The 15,805-nt window shown below is 42.2% G+C and overlaps 1 protein-coding gene across 2 annotated transcripts in view; it reads right to left on the bottom strand.

The window, feature by feature from the left end:
- Positions 1 to 6,474: 6,474 nt before the first annotated feature.
- GPR176 (G protein-coupled receptor 176) overlaps positions 6,475 to 15,805 on the bottom strand; it is a 69,295-nt gene continuing 59,964 nt past the window's right edge. For both annotated transcript variants that reach the window (XM_029600190.1, XM_029600191.1), the window contains 2 exons: positions 10,422 to 10,674; positions 6,475 to 8,024 (listed from right to left, as the gene is read on the bottom strand). In XM_029600190.1, coding sequence (XP_029456050.1) covers positions 6,917 to 8,024; positions 10,422 to 10,674 — 1,361 coding nt within the window. In that variant the 3' untranslated portion in view covers positions 6,475 to 6,916. The remainder of the gene's footprint in view (positions 8,025 to 10,421; positions 10,675 to 15,805) is intronic.

Here is a 15,805-nt window from a genome sequence, read left to right as displayed (position 1 = left end):
CCAAAGGAGTGCAGAGGGTTCCTCAACATTTGCAAGATTCAATTTGAGTTACAGCCAGCTCATTTTTCTGACCACGCCAAGATTATATATATCCTCTTCCTGTTGGACAGTCCTACTCTTGCCTGGACTTCTCCCTTGTGGGAGCAAGATGACTTACTTCTCAGGAATTTGGATAATTTCACACAACAATTTTGCCTGATCTTTGACCAACCCGGGTACATCTCATCTGCTGCCACAGAGCGTATTCATCAAGGCACTCGCTCAGTTGGTGAGTATGCAGTGGAATTTCATACCTTCGCTTCTGATCTAGGTTGGGCTGAAGATAAACAAACTGCCATTTTTTTGGCAAGGATTATCCGGGCGAATAAAAGATGAACTAGCAGCTCTGGACCTTCCCCCATCCCTAGAAGCACTTATCATCTTGGCAATCGAATAGATTTGAGATTCCAGGAACAAGCTCGAGAGAGAAAGACTTCCCATTGGACCATTCCTGTGGCTTTCATGTCTCCAAACCTCCCAGAATTCACTTGCCTTTGAAGAACCCATGCAATTGGGTAACATCTGACTCTTGGTAGATGAAAAACAAAGGTGAAGACTGCATAATCTCTGCCTCTACTGCGTGGAACACGGACATTTTGTCAGTTGGTGTCCTGAGAAACTGTAAAACTGTAAAAAGAAGATTAGTTGGGAAGGAAGTTTTTCACCATTCTGTTTCCCTTCCACCATTGATGGTATTGGTGTCCCTCACCTTTGGAAAAAGCTGTTTGAACCAAAGCCTTAATAGATTCTGGAATCGGGGACAACTTTATTCAGGACTCTGTTTTGCCAATGTGGCTGCCCTATTACTAGCATGACCACTTCTTGTGTTATTTCCTCCATCTACAGAGAACTCTTATCCGGTCACGTGACTGTGGCTACCTTGCCTATCACTATGCAGATAGGGTCTCACCATGAATTCCTTCAGTTCTACATGCTACCTAAGGCATTAAGTCCCCTTATACTTGGATTACCCGGACTCAGTCTCCATCCACTGGGGTCCATCCTGTCAGGAGCATTGTACCGCCTTGTCCTTATCTCTGGGTACTTCGTCCCAGACAACCTTGCTTGAAGTATTGGATTTGCTGCTCCTGTTCCAGCTTATGTTATAAGACATGTCTGGATGCTCCAATCCTCTGAGATTCATCATCATGGGGTAGAGGCCACTGCCAAGATAGCAAAGGCTGTCCTCATTCAATATGGTGATCTTGGAAACTACCAAGTCATGTTTTTATCACTCCAAATGATCCTTATCTGTAGAACAGGAGGCACTCCATGAAGTTAACATGTGGCACATTTAAAACTAATCAGAGAAAGTTCTTTTTCTCTTAATGCACAATTAAACTCTGGAATTTGTTGCCAGGGGATGTGGTTAGTGCAGTTAGTGTAGCTGGGTTTAAAAAAGGATTGGATAAGTTCTTGGAGGAGAAGTCCATTACCTGCTATTAATTAAGTTGACTTAGAAAATAGCCACTGCTATTACTAGCAGCAGTAACATGGGATAGACAGTTTTTGGGAACTTACCAGTTTCTTATGGCCTGGATTGGCCAGGATGCTGGGCTTGATGGACCCTTGGTCTGACCTGGTATGGCATGTTCTTATGTTCTTAATCAGCAGATGCTCTTTCAGTTCAGTCCAGAGACCAAAGAATCCCTAGATCTCATGCTGAACTCATCAAGTTCCCACATAATAAAGATGTACCTTCAACATCTCACCCGAAGCTGAAGTGAAGAGGCTTGGGGAGGGGCTACTGATACCTTATGCTGCTTGTAGAATGGTCCCGCAAGTGACTGCCCTCACCTTCAGGGTGGCGGGCCTTGCCGTGGTGGGATGCTGCTGAACTGCACATGCAGTAGGATGCCATTCGAGGCGCTGTCCCCAGACCTTCCTCTAGGTGCGTGCATACCCAAAGTCATCAGTTTTAAAGGGCCTGTGGCAGGAAAAGACTGTGATGCCCTTGGACGCTGTCACAACTCTTCTCTCCTTGAAAGGGCTTCTCCAATGTTTCTTCCTTGCTTCAGCAAACAGGTCCCTTGCCTGATTCTAATGAAGCCTGCCTTGTCTTCAGCCTTGCTCCGTGTCTGTCTCCATCTTCAGCCTTACTCCATGTCTGTCTCCAGATTCAGCCTTATTCTATGTCCATCTTCAGCTTCAGCCTTGCCTGGTCTTCCAGCTTTGTCTGGTTCCCAGCCTTAGCTTGCTCTTTTGGACTTTGTCATAGCCTGCCCATGCAGTCTTGTTCGCCTGCCATTGTTGCAAACCTTAGGGCTCAGCCCATGAGGTTGTATCAATTGCACCATGGTAAGAGGAGCTCACGTTTACATCACTCACAACATTATAATTAACTTAAACTCTCAAGCCAATGAATAGAATGAAAATGATCAGCATGTCCTTAAAATTTAGTTAAGAACATGTTTTTTATTCAACCCATTCAAGCCTTCACAAATTACCTGCTTCATGAGCTGGATAATGGTATGAGTAATTTAATGAAGGGTCAAATTCCTACCTATCTGGCTACTCCAGAGATTATTACTGAGGCCTTTGCTAAAATGACACTTAATGGCATTAAGCCCATTCAGATTCAAGGTGCTTTCTACTTGGAAAATGCCATTCCATTATATGTTGATGTATAAAAAATGGAGATTGCTTATGTATTGAATCCAGCCTTTATATTACTTGACAATGTTTATCAATTGAAATAGGTGATTAATATAGATACCTGGTCTAATAATTTGTTTCTTTGAATCAAAACACCTGCATTTTAGCATATCATTATAATGACACACAACAGTATTTGATACCCAATTTAAAACTGTATCAACTAGCAAATGACAAACATTAGTTGTGCCCTGATAAGCCATTTATAAAAGATACCACACAAACTCTTTATAGTCCATAATCTGAGAATATGCCAAAGAAATGTAAACATAATGATTTCTCTGACTGCAAAATTGTTGTTGTGAACAATGTTTGGTTAGTCAGCTCCATGCTGAAAAAAATAGCTATTTCTTAAAGCAAGCATGATATTTTTAACCATATTCCTCTTTCCAATAATGTTAGCCTTATTACTATTCCCAAAAACTCTTTAGCATATGTGGGAGGAGTATCACCTGTTCCTACAGAAATAGAATTGCTGAATGTGTTTAGGGGACATGCAATCAACTTCATTGAAGATCTGGGTTATTTTATAGACTATACTTTCATATTGTTGAATTATCTGTTGACTAAGATGCCCAGCAGATCATTGATTACAATTATGATTGTTGAGATGAAAGCGCTCTGCAAATAAGTTATGTTTTGATAGGTGTTTGATAGGTGTTTCATTGCAGAAAGTTTAAGGCTATGCCTCCAACTGAACATGACACTCAGCTACTGTTTATCTGCATTTGCAAGATTTAGGGGAGGCCAGAATCACTGAGATGCTATTCTACATGACACACATAGCTAACACTAATCATATCTTGGTTCTGAGTTTCAAATATTGATACATTAACACATATGATATCCATGATTGATTGCAAAGTAATAATTATGAATTGCCTTATATTTTGCATTGATTCTAACATATCATTGCTTACCATTTTTGCCTTGTGTCACTATTGGTTTCAACTTGCACAGTTATATCAATGTAGATTAAGCATTGTCTTAAAAATGTAGAAACTTAGAGCACAATATTCAGTGGCTCTTAGCTAGTTAAGTTTGGATTTAGTCAGCTGAGTGGCACAGTTTGAATATCCAGGCACAGTCAGTGGCTGCCACTTAGCTGATATGACTGAGAAGAAACATTCCCAGATATGGAATATTGTGGATCTGTTTCCTGCTTTGCCCATGATGGAACCTGAACCCCCTGCATATGTTTGCAGATCCAAAGATCACATCTTGGATCTAACAGCTAGGACTGCAGCTCAGATATTGATAGATTCTGCATATTCCTTCCTTGCTAAGTATCCATAAAACCTGGGTAGTTTATTCCATATGTGCTGGGACCTCAGTTGGCAATGCATACAAGAGAAGTGTGGGTTGGAACTTACTTTGCATAAGCAACTTAGGCCCTTTTGAAACCCGAATGAATTGTAGGTGTTACATAACAAGTCTAAGCCATGTCTCATATAACTGTTCTTCATTGTATGTCACAATAAAAACTTCGATATACCATAAAGTGGGGTAAAATAAATCTGGTCCCTAATGAACTTGGGTTGCCATTGGCTGAGATCTAAACCATTTCAGCTACTATATGTGAGTCCCATCTACCTTACAATATCTTCAGCATTTTCGGTCTCTTTCATATTCTGTGTTTTTCTGATAGTAAAGAGAGAGGGAGCTCCTGGCTCCAGAGATATTCTGAGATCTCTCAGACTCAACACAAACTATATCTCTGACAGATCAGGGAAACAGAGCTTTTGAGTCAATAATATTGTCAGCTCTCTCTGTCCTCGGTACACTATCTGTTTTTGTGACAACAGAGAGAGGGAGCTCTTAGTCAGTGATATCTTCAACTTTCTTGGATCCTGGCACACAATATATAGTTGAGGCAGCAGATACACGGAACATTTGGAGCCACAGATAAACTCAGCTCTGACCAGAGAGAGGGAGCTCAGGGGGTCAGTGAAATCCTCAGCTCCCTCTCAAACCTGTCATCATCTGTGCATCTGTGAATGGACAGAGAGAGGGTGCTCCAGGATTTAGTGAAATCTTCAACTCTCTTTCAGACCTAGGCATATATTGTACAATTCTGACAGACCAGAGAAATGATGTGCTCAGAATCAGTCATAGCCACAGGTCTCTGAGACACCTGTACACCCTATAACTGTCTGTGACCAACCAGGGAAATGGGTATACAGTAGTTAATTATAACCTCAGCCTGTCACATAAAACAGAGACCATCATTATGTACATAATATTATTTACTTTGTAAAAAAATGATCAGCAACGCAATTTAGATCTGTGAAAGAGAAGCCACATGCTTACAATATAATACTCCAAAGAGCTTAGAATCTCATGTGACATCATAGGTTGCTTTTTTCTGCTGCAGTTCATTTCTTCAGTGATATGAAAGGTATGTGACTGGTTGCCCCTTTTTGGAGACTGGGGATTGGTGGTGCTGTTTTATTGCTTTATCAGAATTATAATAAGAAATTTTACTTGAGAAATTAGTGGGGTATTGAGGAGAAGAGCAGGCCAAGATGTCTATATTTTAGAAACCCAGACTCAAAGGAGCACTTCATAGGTTTCTGCACTCAGGCAGTGAAGGAAATCAGGGTCTCCTTCTGAGACATGCACTTATCATCAGAGGGCTGGGAGGACACTTAAGTTATAAAACCTAAAGAAATAGAAAATACTTAAATAAAGAACAAACACAAAGAGAAAGTCAAACCATGTTAAGATGTTTTCCTTTTGGTTCTAGAAAGAGGACAGTTTAGATGTGCAGTGCAGACACATTTCTGGCTGTAATAGCTGAATATGAAGCACTTTGGTGCATGTTTCCCTTTTGTGTCTTGTTATTTGGCATTATCAGTTTTATCATTCCAGGCCAGGTTTTCTTTCTGCCGCTCCAGTGCATTGTGGTCTTTGTTATTCTGATATAGCATTGCGATAGGAATTAGAAAAGCAGGACCAAGGGGGCCCTCCTGCCAGTGAATTATGTGCTCCACTGCTAAACAAGAAGCTTTTCCAGCAGATAAATTACAAGAATAGGTAGGAAATGCTGTTGAAATAGCTGGAGGCAGAGAGGAAGAGCATGTGCTGCTTCTCATGTGATACTATAGGCTAGTCATAAATAACTTTACAGTTAATTACTTTTTAAAGGAGGGATATAGGAACAATGTATAATGCCTACCTGATGAGAGCTGTATAGGAATAAGCAAGAAGTATAGGCATACACAATGGGGCGGATTTTCAGAGCCCTGCTCGCCTAAATCCGCCCGGATTTAGGCGAGCAGGGCCCTGCGCGCCGGTGCGCCTATGTTCAATAGGCCTACCGGCGCGCGCAGACCCCGGGACTCGCTTAAGTCCCGGGGTTTTCCGAGGGGGGCGTGTCGGGGGCGTGTCGGGGGCGGGCCTGATCCACGCGGCATTTTCTGGGCGGGACATAGCGTTTCGGGGGCGGGCCCGGGGGCGTGGTTACGGCCCGGGGCGGTCTGGGGGCATGGCCGCGCCCTCCGGACCCGCCCCCAGGTCGCATCCTGGCACGCTAGCGGCCCGCTGGCGCGCGGGGATTTACGTCTCCCTCCGGGAGGCGTAAATCCCCCGACAAAGGTAAGGGGGGGGTTTAGACAGGGCCGGGCGGGTGGGTTAGGTAGGGGAAGGGAGGGGAAGGTGAGGGGAGGGCAAAAGAAAGTTCCCTCCGAGGCCGCTCCGATTTCGGAGCGGCCTCGGAGGGAATGGAGGTAGGCTGCGCGGCTCGGCGCGCGCCGGCTATTCGGAATCGATAGCCTTGCGCGCGCCGATCCCGGATTTTAGCGGCTACACGCGTATCTACTAAAATCCAGCGTACTTTTGTTTGCGCCTGATGCGCCAACAAAAGTACGCCAAATCACGCTATTTGAAAATCTACCCCAATGGTTTTATGATTAGAATGATGAGAGCCAGAGGATAGAGAATTAGAAGATTAAATCTGATGGGAGTTAGGTGAGAAGGAGTATGGAAAAAGCTATGTAGTAATCCTGATGAGAGCATGATGTAAAGGATAAGGAGAGGAATCGTGAAGGATGGGTCCCTGATATGTGCTGGATAAGAAGATGTAAGGATAAACAGAAGAATTTCAGGTCTGGCTGGAAATATAAGGATGGCATAACTGGGCTGGCTTTGCTTCACAATAATCAGTATGAGGCTGTTTTTGAAGAGCAATGATCCATGGGATCAGGTACTTAAGTCTTGAGAGCTAGGAATCCACCTTTGGGAAGATGCTGACTTTATTGTTCCTGCTGATTTTTCTCTCAGCTTTGCACTTGGACTGTTTGGTTTGGATCAGCTCCTCAGGTGTGTTTCCCAGGGGTGGTAGCAGTCTTTTCTTACTGTTTCTATTTTCAGACAACCACTGAGGGGGCAGCTCAAATGGCCCAAAGCCAAACTGCATAGAGTACTTGTCACTGAGGACGTCTGCCTCCGTGGGCATGGCAGGGGCCACCTGGGCCGCAGAGTCTGTACTCTGTGGGATAAACTTCTGGACCAGCGTTTGTTCTACCTTTAAGTTGGGACATGGGGTTTCTTTCTGCTTGTAGTCACTAGAGACAATAGATTTTGTTTCATTCTCCTCCTCATCCTCTGTTGGTTTGAAAATCTGCTGCTGCCCAATGTGGAACATCTCAAGTAACTGACTCCCAGAATGCACATTGTGCTCTAAGGTGCATTCTGCCATGACCCCTAAGCTGACGACATTTCGTCTGCTGTACCTGCGATGCAGTTGCACAATGGTCCCCACTAAGCATTTGCGCACAGATTTATTAACAGTCAGAAAGAGCAGAGGATTGGCCAAGAGAGACAACTTGGGAAACCAGATGGCTGTAAGCAGTAAAAACTCAGAAATGTCTTGACAATTGAGCACTGTGCGGTAAATAATCATAGTCATATAGGGAATACTGCAAAGAATGAAGACCAATACCATGGCCAAAAGCATGGCATGCAGTTCTGCCTCTCGCTGTGAGACATAGGGGATGGAGATGGTGTTCTGAGGAGTCCTTAAGGCTGCAATGATGACCTTCCTCTTCTGGCTGGCACTGAGTGCTCGGCGAATAAGAACCATGAAAAGGAACACCAACACCACTGGCACAATGACTGTGGTAATGTTGTAGATAATGACATAGACCAGATGCCCCAGTGAGTGGCTCCAGGGCTCTGTGCAGGTGGACATGGCATAAATATTGGTCACATTCGTCACCACAAACACCGGGAGGCTGATAACTACTGCATGAACCCAGATGTAGATAATCAAGTCACGAGCCTTGTTGTCAGATATCTTTCGTTCCAAAGGATATAAAACAGAGTAATACCTATAAAAAGAAATATAAGATAACCATTTACATACAGCAAGAACAATCCACCATTCATACACAATTTTAAAATCATATTATTAGGCCAGGAATAAAGGGAACTAAATAATCAATTAAGAAAAGGCTATAATGGAATCACTAGTAAATCATCTAAGGATAATTTCCCATTTTATCCTTTAATTTGCAACTTTTTAGACTCCAACCTTTAGCTAACATTTTCCAAATTTCCCAAGTAGTAAATGAATCTGTAGTACAAAAGCAATAAATGTGCATAAAACCTAGTTTATGCACAGTTATTTATTTAAAAAGTATTTATATCCCACGCCCTCCAAAGTTCGGGGCGGGTTACAATAAAACATGCATCATGAGATTTAAAACAGAAAATTGAAAACAAATTTAATACACAACATAAAAATGAAATAAAATATTGGATTTATTATTGTTGATAAAATAAAAATGGTGTTTTCAAAGAAAAATAAGAGTGAGGTGAGAGAAGTTATAACATACATAAGTCAGGGAAGGCCTGCAGAAAAAGGTAGTGTTTGAGGGCTTTCTTAAATGCTTTTCTGTCTGTGGTTAATCTAATGTCAGGAGGGATTGTGTTACCTGGAGGGAAGGGGGTTGGTTGTGCATGTAAAATGATTTTGCATATGCATTTATATGCCCTACAAAAAGGCATTCCAGAGGACAGAGTTGGGGCAGGAATATCACACATATACTTTTAATTTTTGAAAGCATGCATGCATATAAACAATACATGCCCAAAGTTACACCTGCTCCCAACCAGGGGTAACAGTGTGTTTGTATGTCAGCACTGCTTCTGCACATACCTGCAAATTTTCAAAGTGGATTTATGTGTAGAAATCCACTTTCAAAATTTGGGCTAAAAAGTCTGAGGGTAAAAAGTACTCAGAAACTTTAGTCTATGCAGACTGTTTGAAAATTACCCTCCCTGTGTCAGACAATGATAACCTGCAGAGTTCCAGTGAATTTGACAGAGACTGAGGTGGCAACTTGCTGTGACTCCACCAACTTCAATGGGCCTGATAAACATTCTAGAAGTTGCAATGGACACCTCTGAGAAAGCATTTCAAATTCATAGTCAAAGGCTTTGTCCAGGTAGCTTTTGAAGTGACCCACACAAAAGTCAAGATTTGAACTTTTTCCACCCTCTGCCTGGCTAAATTTTATCTGGGTGACCCATTACCAGTACAAAATGTAGTCATATAAAAAGAAGTAGTGATGGAGATGTTCCTGTGCTATGGTTAAATTTTAGCTAGTGAACACTGATATTCAGTGCTACCCAGCTAAAGTTAGTTGAGTAAGTCTGTCCTGAAGTTTATTTATATAAATTTGAAAGTTTGCTTCTTTCCAGAGTTAGTCTCAAGGTGAATTACAAGAAATTGAAATGAACAGAGGCATTTGCACATCTTACAGTCAGAATGAGAAGTTACAATTAGAGTGGTATTGGCTATTTAAACAAGCCTTTTATAAAGATAAAGATAAGGAGAAAAATGGTTGAATGATAAGGACGCACCAAACTAGAAGTTATTACTTTTAACCTACAAAATGCATTTTAATGTTAAATTAAACCGCATAATATGTTCCGAACAAATAAGCTTAACTGACACACATAGTTTTTGACACTAAATTGTTACCGTTCTATGATGGCACGTGGTTAATTTGTAATCTATACCACTCATATTTTTCGTAAACGTGCCTTTTTGTAAACCATTGTGATGGTTATCTAACTCAATGAAGGTATAGAAGAGTTTTTAAACAAATAAATAAATAAAATATTGGGAAGCAGTATAGGGAACCTATTTTCATAATAAGTTGGAGTCCATATTGGTCCCTGTTATGTATAACAAAGTTTCTAGTTAGTATAGGAAATTTTAGCTGGGTATATTCAATGTTGCTGAATATTGAAGTAAAGTTAGCCATGTTATCTTCTCACACACCGGCCCACAGAATATCTACCTCAGTCACCAAACTTATGGTCAAATGTGTCCTATCTTTTCACTGTTACACAATAATAAACAGATGTAATGGTCATATTACTGCACCTATTTGTTGCAATGACAGTGAGGATAAGGAGCTGAATGCACACTGATACTGCACCTAACTATAGCAATGGCAGTGAAGATAAAACAGCTGAGCATATGCTGATATTGCACCTGTCTATAGTGATGGAATTAAGGGTAAAGAGGGGAACACATACTAATACTGCACCTGTCTATAGTGATGGCAGTGAGGGTAAGGAAGAGAACATGTACTGATACTGCATCTGTCTATAGCGATGGAAGTAAGGGTAAAGAGGGGAACACATACTAATACTGCACCTGTCTATAGTGATGGCAGTGAGGCTAAGGAGGGGAACACATACTGATACTGCACCTGTCTATAGCGATGGATGTGAAACTCAAGATTGTTACAGAGCAGAAAACTTTGTGCAAGAACTTGATGATTTTGCAGAAAATCAATGTGTAGATCCACCAGCAACAGCCAGGACTGGCATTGAGGACAATATCAAAAGGCACACAGACAAGGCTGGCACAGATTCCCGAGCAGGCCAAATTCTTTATAAATCTGTTAGTTACAGATTTGAATACTGATGTTCTACATGTTGACCATAACACCATGAAGTTTCCTGGGGAAGTAAAAAGAAAAAAATATGATAATACATACATAAATACATTGTTATATAAATATATCTTAAACCTGCCGGATACTGAAGGGTTTGATTGTCGTGCCAAGGAGCTAAAAGGGGAATGCCCAGCCCTTGTTGCAGCTAATAACTTGTGATGTGGCCCTCCCCTGATTTAGATGATCAGTTTCCTAGTCTCACAAGGTCCTTCTGCAGTTCCTCACAATCTGCTGCTGTTTTAACGACTCAAAACAATTTTGTAACCTGCTCAGATTTGTTTTGATGGTGTGGGAACTAATTGAGTTTTAATAAATAAATAAATGAGCAAATAAATAAATAAATAAATCTACTTGCTACTTCTCATAAGATTGACTTTAAAGTTTTCAGAAAAAAATAAAGATGATTTGTGTGCCTTAGATCCCTATAATTATTCCTTTGATTAATGAAGTCGTTTTATGTAGGAAACATCACTGCCAGTCCTATTGTTTGTGGGAGGCATCCTTCCAGTATTATGTGTGTAGGTATCACTGCGAGTCACACTGTACATGGGAGGCATTTCTGCCATTCACATTTTCCCTGGAAGCCATCACTAACAGTCAAATTGTATGTGGAAAAATGTATTACTGCCAATTTCTGGCTGATTGTTTGGAATATATACATTTGAGGGATTATCAAAAGCTCTGTCTTGGACACTAATGCTGGGATTATCTGCCCCTGTCAGAGAATTTGCTACTCTAAAATAAAATTTAAACATGATACAACCTTTTTTGAGTTTCTGTTATTAATTTTCATTGGTTGTGCTTGCACATTTGCGGAGTTTTAAACATAAGTCCTAGTGTGCCACAAACAGGTCTGGTTTTTAGGCTAACCAACATATTTAAAATAGTTACATTACATTGTATGTAAATAATAACTCGAGAATATTTATAGCAAATGACTAGATCTCCAACCCTGTTTATGGCGCCGCTGGACTGGAGTTTGCCATCCTTGTAGAGTTCTCTCTGGTGGTCTGAAATCATAAGAACTGTCTATCAGGGAGCAACTGGCATACTTAGCTATACTGCAAAGTACAGATATATGCACAGAGAGAATTACAGACATTTATAAAACAATTAAAAGGTATCAGCTGAAATATCAAACCTTCAGGACTGGCACTGTACTAGAGGATCACTGAGGATTACTGAAATTATCTCTTTTTATGATATTCATAATGAATACTCTTGAGATACATTGAAGACCATCATATCCAGTGAATGGCTCCTGCATAACCATCATGGATCTCCTAATAACCAGACCTGGTAGTAGACCTTAAGAACCAGGATGGGGATCACTCTTTCGAAGGGCTGCAAGCAATCTAAGAACAAAATGGATTTTTGTAGGGATCTTTTATCTCAATTACATTCATGAACAGGCATGTGAGCACCTCATAGGAATCTGTCACAATCTATGTTCAGCATCTAGACACGGCATGGCACTTTTGAAATTACTGAGAGAATAAAGAGAAGTTAAAATAACTCATTTAAGGTTGTAGAGATAATTGGTGGCACAGAGAGCTATAGTGACATCCAAAAGTCACACAGTGAGTCAATGACAAAGCCAGCATTAAGTAAGGCACACTAATGCCTTTCCCACAGTTACACAGAATTAATGGCAGAGGATTAGAACCGATTTCTGGTGGTTTGATCCATACATCAATACAAGCCCACTCATTTGCATCTCCCATTGTCCATGTTATACAAACACAGGTTGCCTTTTATTCAGGACATTTATTATTATTATTATTATTATTATCAGTATCAAGTCTCAGAGTCCAAAATGCAGGCAGATAAAAAATAAAATTGCTTATCTTTAACAGGTGTTCTCTGGACAACAGGATATTCAGTCATTCACGTGAGCAACATCATCCAGTGGCACTGAGTATGGAACATTTATTAACTTGAGCTAGAAAACCTTTTTGTTCAAGGATGGTTGGCACCGCACACCATAAGTCATATATCAGAACTTACAAAAAAAATGTTTTTCAGGATAGGAATTTTCAAATAACCCTTTTACCCAAGTAAATTGCCATTGAGAAAGGCCAGCTTTGGTATAGAAAAAGGGGATTCAATTTAAAATCCAATTTGAAAATGTCTATTTTGTGACTGGTAGATCTGGTCTATTAATTTAAAAAAAAAAAAATAAGATGACTAGTTGAATGGACAGCCTCACAGCCTTAGTTCTGCTGATGTAAAGACATGGCACCCTTTCATAATCTACAGCAGGGGTGGCCAAATCTGATCCTTAAGAGCACAAATAGGCCTCTTTTTCAGGATACCCTTAATGAATATGCATGAAATAAATCTACATGCACCACCTCCATTGTATGCAAATATATCTCATACATATTCATTATGGGGCGGATTTTCAGAGCCCTGCTCGCGTAAATCCGCCCAAAACCGGGCGGATTTACGCGAGCAGGGCCCTGCGCGCCGGGAAGCCTATTTTACATAGGCCCCCCGGCGCGCGCAGAGCCCCGGGACTCGCGTAAGTCCCGGGTTCTCGGAGGGGGGCGTGTCGGGGGCGTGTCGGGGGGCGGGCCCGGTCGTCGCGGCGTTCCGGGGGCGTGTCGGTAGCGTTTTGGGGGCGGGTACGGGGGCGTGGCTACGGCCCGGGGGCGTGGCCGCACCCTCCGTACCCGCCCCCAGGTCGCGGCCCGGCGCGCAGCAGGCCCGCTGGCGCGCGGGGATTTACGTCTCCCTCCGGGAGGCGTAAATCCCCCGACAAAGGTAAGGGGGGGTGTAGACAGGGCCGGGTGGGTGGGTTAGGTAGGGGAAGGGAGGGTAAGGTGAGGGGAGGGCAAAGGAAAGTTCCCTCCGAGGCCGCTCCGATTTCGGAGCGGCCTTGGAGGGAACGGGGGGAGGCAGCGCGGCTCGGCGCGCGCAGGCTATACAAAATCGATAGCCTTGCGCGCGCCGATCCAGGATTTTAGTGGATACGCGCGGCTCCGCGCGTATCTACTAAAATCCAGCATACTTTTGCTTGAGTCTGATGCGCAAGCAAAAGTAGGCTGATCGCGCTTCTTTTAAAATCTACCCCTATGAATATCCTGAAAATGAGGCCTGTTTGAGGCTCTTGAGGAAAGGAGTTGGCAGCCCTGATCCAAAGTATAGAAACATAGGAATATGATGGCAGAAAAAGACCACACAGCCTAACTAGACTGCCCATCCACTCTTCATTCTAATGCCGAAAGTCTCCAAAGAGATAGGCATGCCGCTATGACACCATCTGCAACACTGCTCTCCTGGCTCCCCTAGGCATGTGTGTGCATGGCATGGCACCTTCTGAAGTCCCTGCAATGGGAAACCCAGCTGACAGCACTCAGTGATGACATCACTCAACTGGATATAAAAGGCCCAGCCGTGCTCCACAGGATTATCTCAACAACAGGTCTCCCTGCTCGGATACAGTGCGTGTTGCTCCTGCTTGGGTTCCTGTCTGCCTTGCCTAGTCTGCCTTGGTCTGCCGGTCTTGCCTTGCTCTGCCTTTGTCCAGTCTACTCTCCTTGGCTTCCCATCATCTCGGTCTTTCTTTACTCTATTTGGCACTGACCTCTGCTTTGCCTGCTGCCTGCCACTAACCTCTACTTTGGACCCAGATCTCCCTCTTGCCTGCCACCTGCCTCTGACTTCAGCTACGAACTCTGTCTACACCCCGTTTGATGCCTGCCTCAACCTCCAGCTAATTCCTGTCTCACCATTGTCTGTCTAGATATTGGCTTTGCCCCAGATTCCAAAGGGCGCAAATTTTCACCAAGTTTGACCTGCATGGGGCCTATAATCTTATATGGATCTGTGAGGGTGATGAATGGAAGACAGCCTTTTACACCAGAGTCAGCCATTATGAATATATGGTGATGCCATTTGGCTTATGTACTGCTCCTGCTGTCTTCCAACACATAGTCAATGAGATCTTTCGGGATCTTCTATACTCTCATGTGGTAGTGTACCTCAATTATACACTCATCTTCTTTCAATCCCTGGCCCAACATCAACAGCATGTAAAGCAGGTTCTGCAGAGGCTTTAAAGCACCATCTTTATGCTAAGCTAGAAAAATGTATTTTCGAACAAGAAGAGTTACCATTCTTGGGTTACATCATTTCCTGGCATGGGTTCTGTAAAATGGAAAGCCATCCTGAAAAATGGAAAGCCATTCTGGACTGGACCCAACCTGTAAGGCCTAAGGCTTTTGAATGTTTTCTGGGCTTTGCTAATTATTATAGACAGTTCTTACCTGGATATTCCTTGTTGGCGGCTCCTCTCACCGCTCTCATGAAGAAGGGTGCAGATAATCAGACATTGGCCAGAAGAGGCCATCCAGGGTCTTCAAGCATCTTAAACAAGAATTTCTCAAAGAACTCTGCCATTATCATCTGAACCTATCAAAACCCTTTGTTCTTGAGGTAGATGCTTATGCCATTGGGATAGGAGCTGAGCTTGCTCAACAAGATGAACATGGGACTCTTTTTCCATGCACTTTTTTTTTTTTTTTTAGTTCAAACATGTTTTATTGAGTACAATATAAGACAAGGAAATAAACAACTGGAAAGGTACAAAAAACACCATGAAAAGCATTATAAAGAAAACAGCATAAGGGAAGGGATGTCAGGAAAACTCAAAGAAAGAAGGTGACAGAATCTACAGCATTAGTACAGAAAGATATCAGTCACTGTTAAGGGAAGGTAAAGAAGAAGATTCAAAATAGACATCCAAAGATTCCCACACTGCTATCCAAGATGCCAAATGATGAAATTTGATGTCCACCACCTTCTCGTATTTACAGTACATACAGATTGTATTCCACCAATAGTGTTCATTGAATAAATCACCATTCTTCCAGAATGATAGCATTAATATAATGGTGACTCCCAAAAAGAAATACATTATATTCCTGTATGGAATGGGAAGAGAACAAGGAAAAGTTGCCACACGGAGTGTAACATTGCGGAATGTAAGCAGGAAATGTAAATGTAAAATATAGGATATAGTATGCCAAATGGTTTGCCAAAATTGTATCATAGGACAAAAACATAACATGTGGGACACAGTGGCAACAGCAAGAAGTGGAGGCTAAACCTGCTCTATATAATTTCCATGG

Source organism: Rhinatrema bivittatum, chromosome 4 (assembly GCF_901001135.1).
Source record: "Rhinatrema bivittatum chromosome 4, aRhiBiv1.1, whole genome shotgun sequence".
Classification (NCBI taxonomy): domain Eukaryota; kingdom Metazoa; phylum Chordata; class Amphibia; order Gymnophiona; family Rhinatrematidae; genus Rhinatrema; species Rhinatrema bivittatum.
The sequence above is the reverse complement of the archived record's forward strand: the minus strand, read 5'-3'. Positions and strand labels throughout refer to the sequence as shown.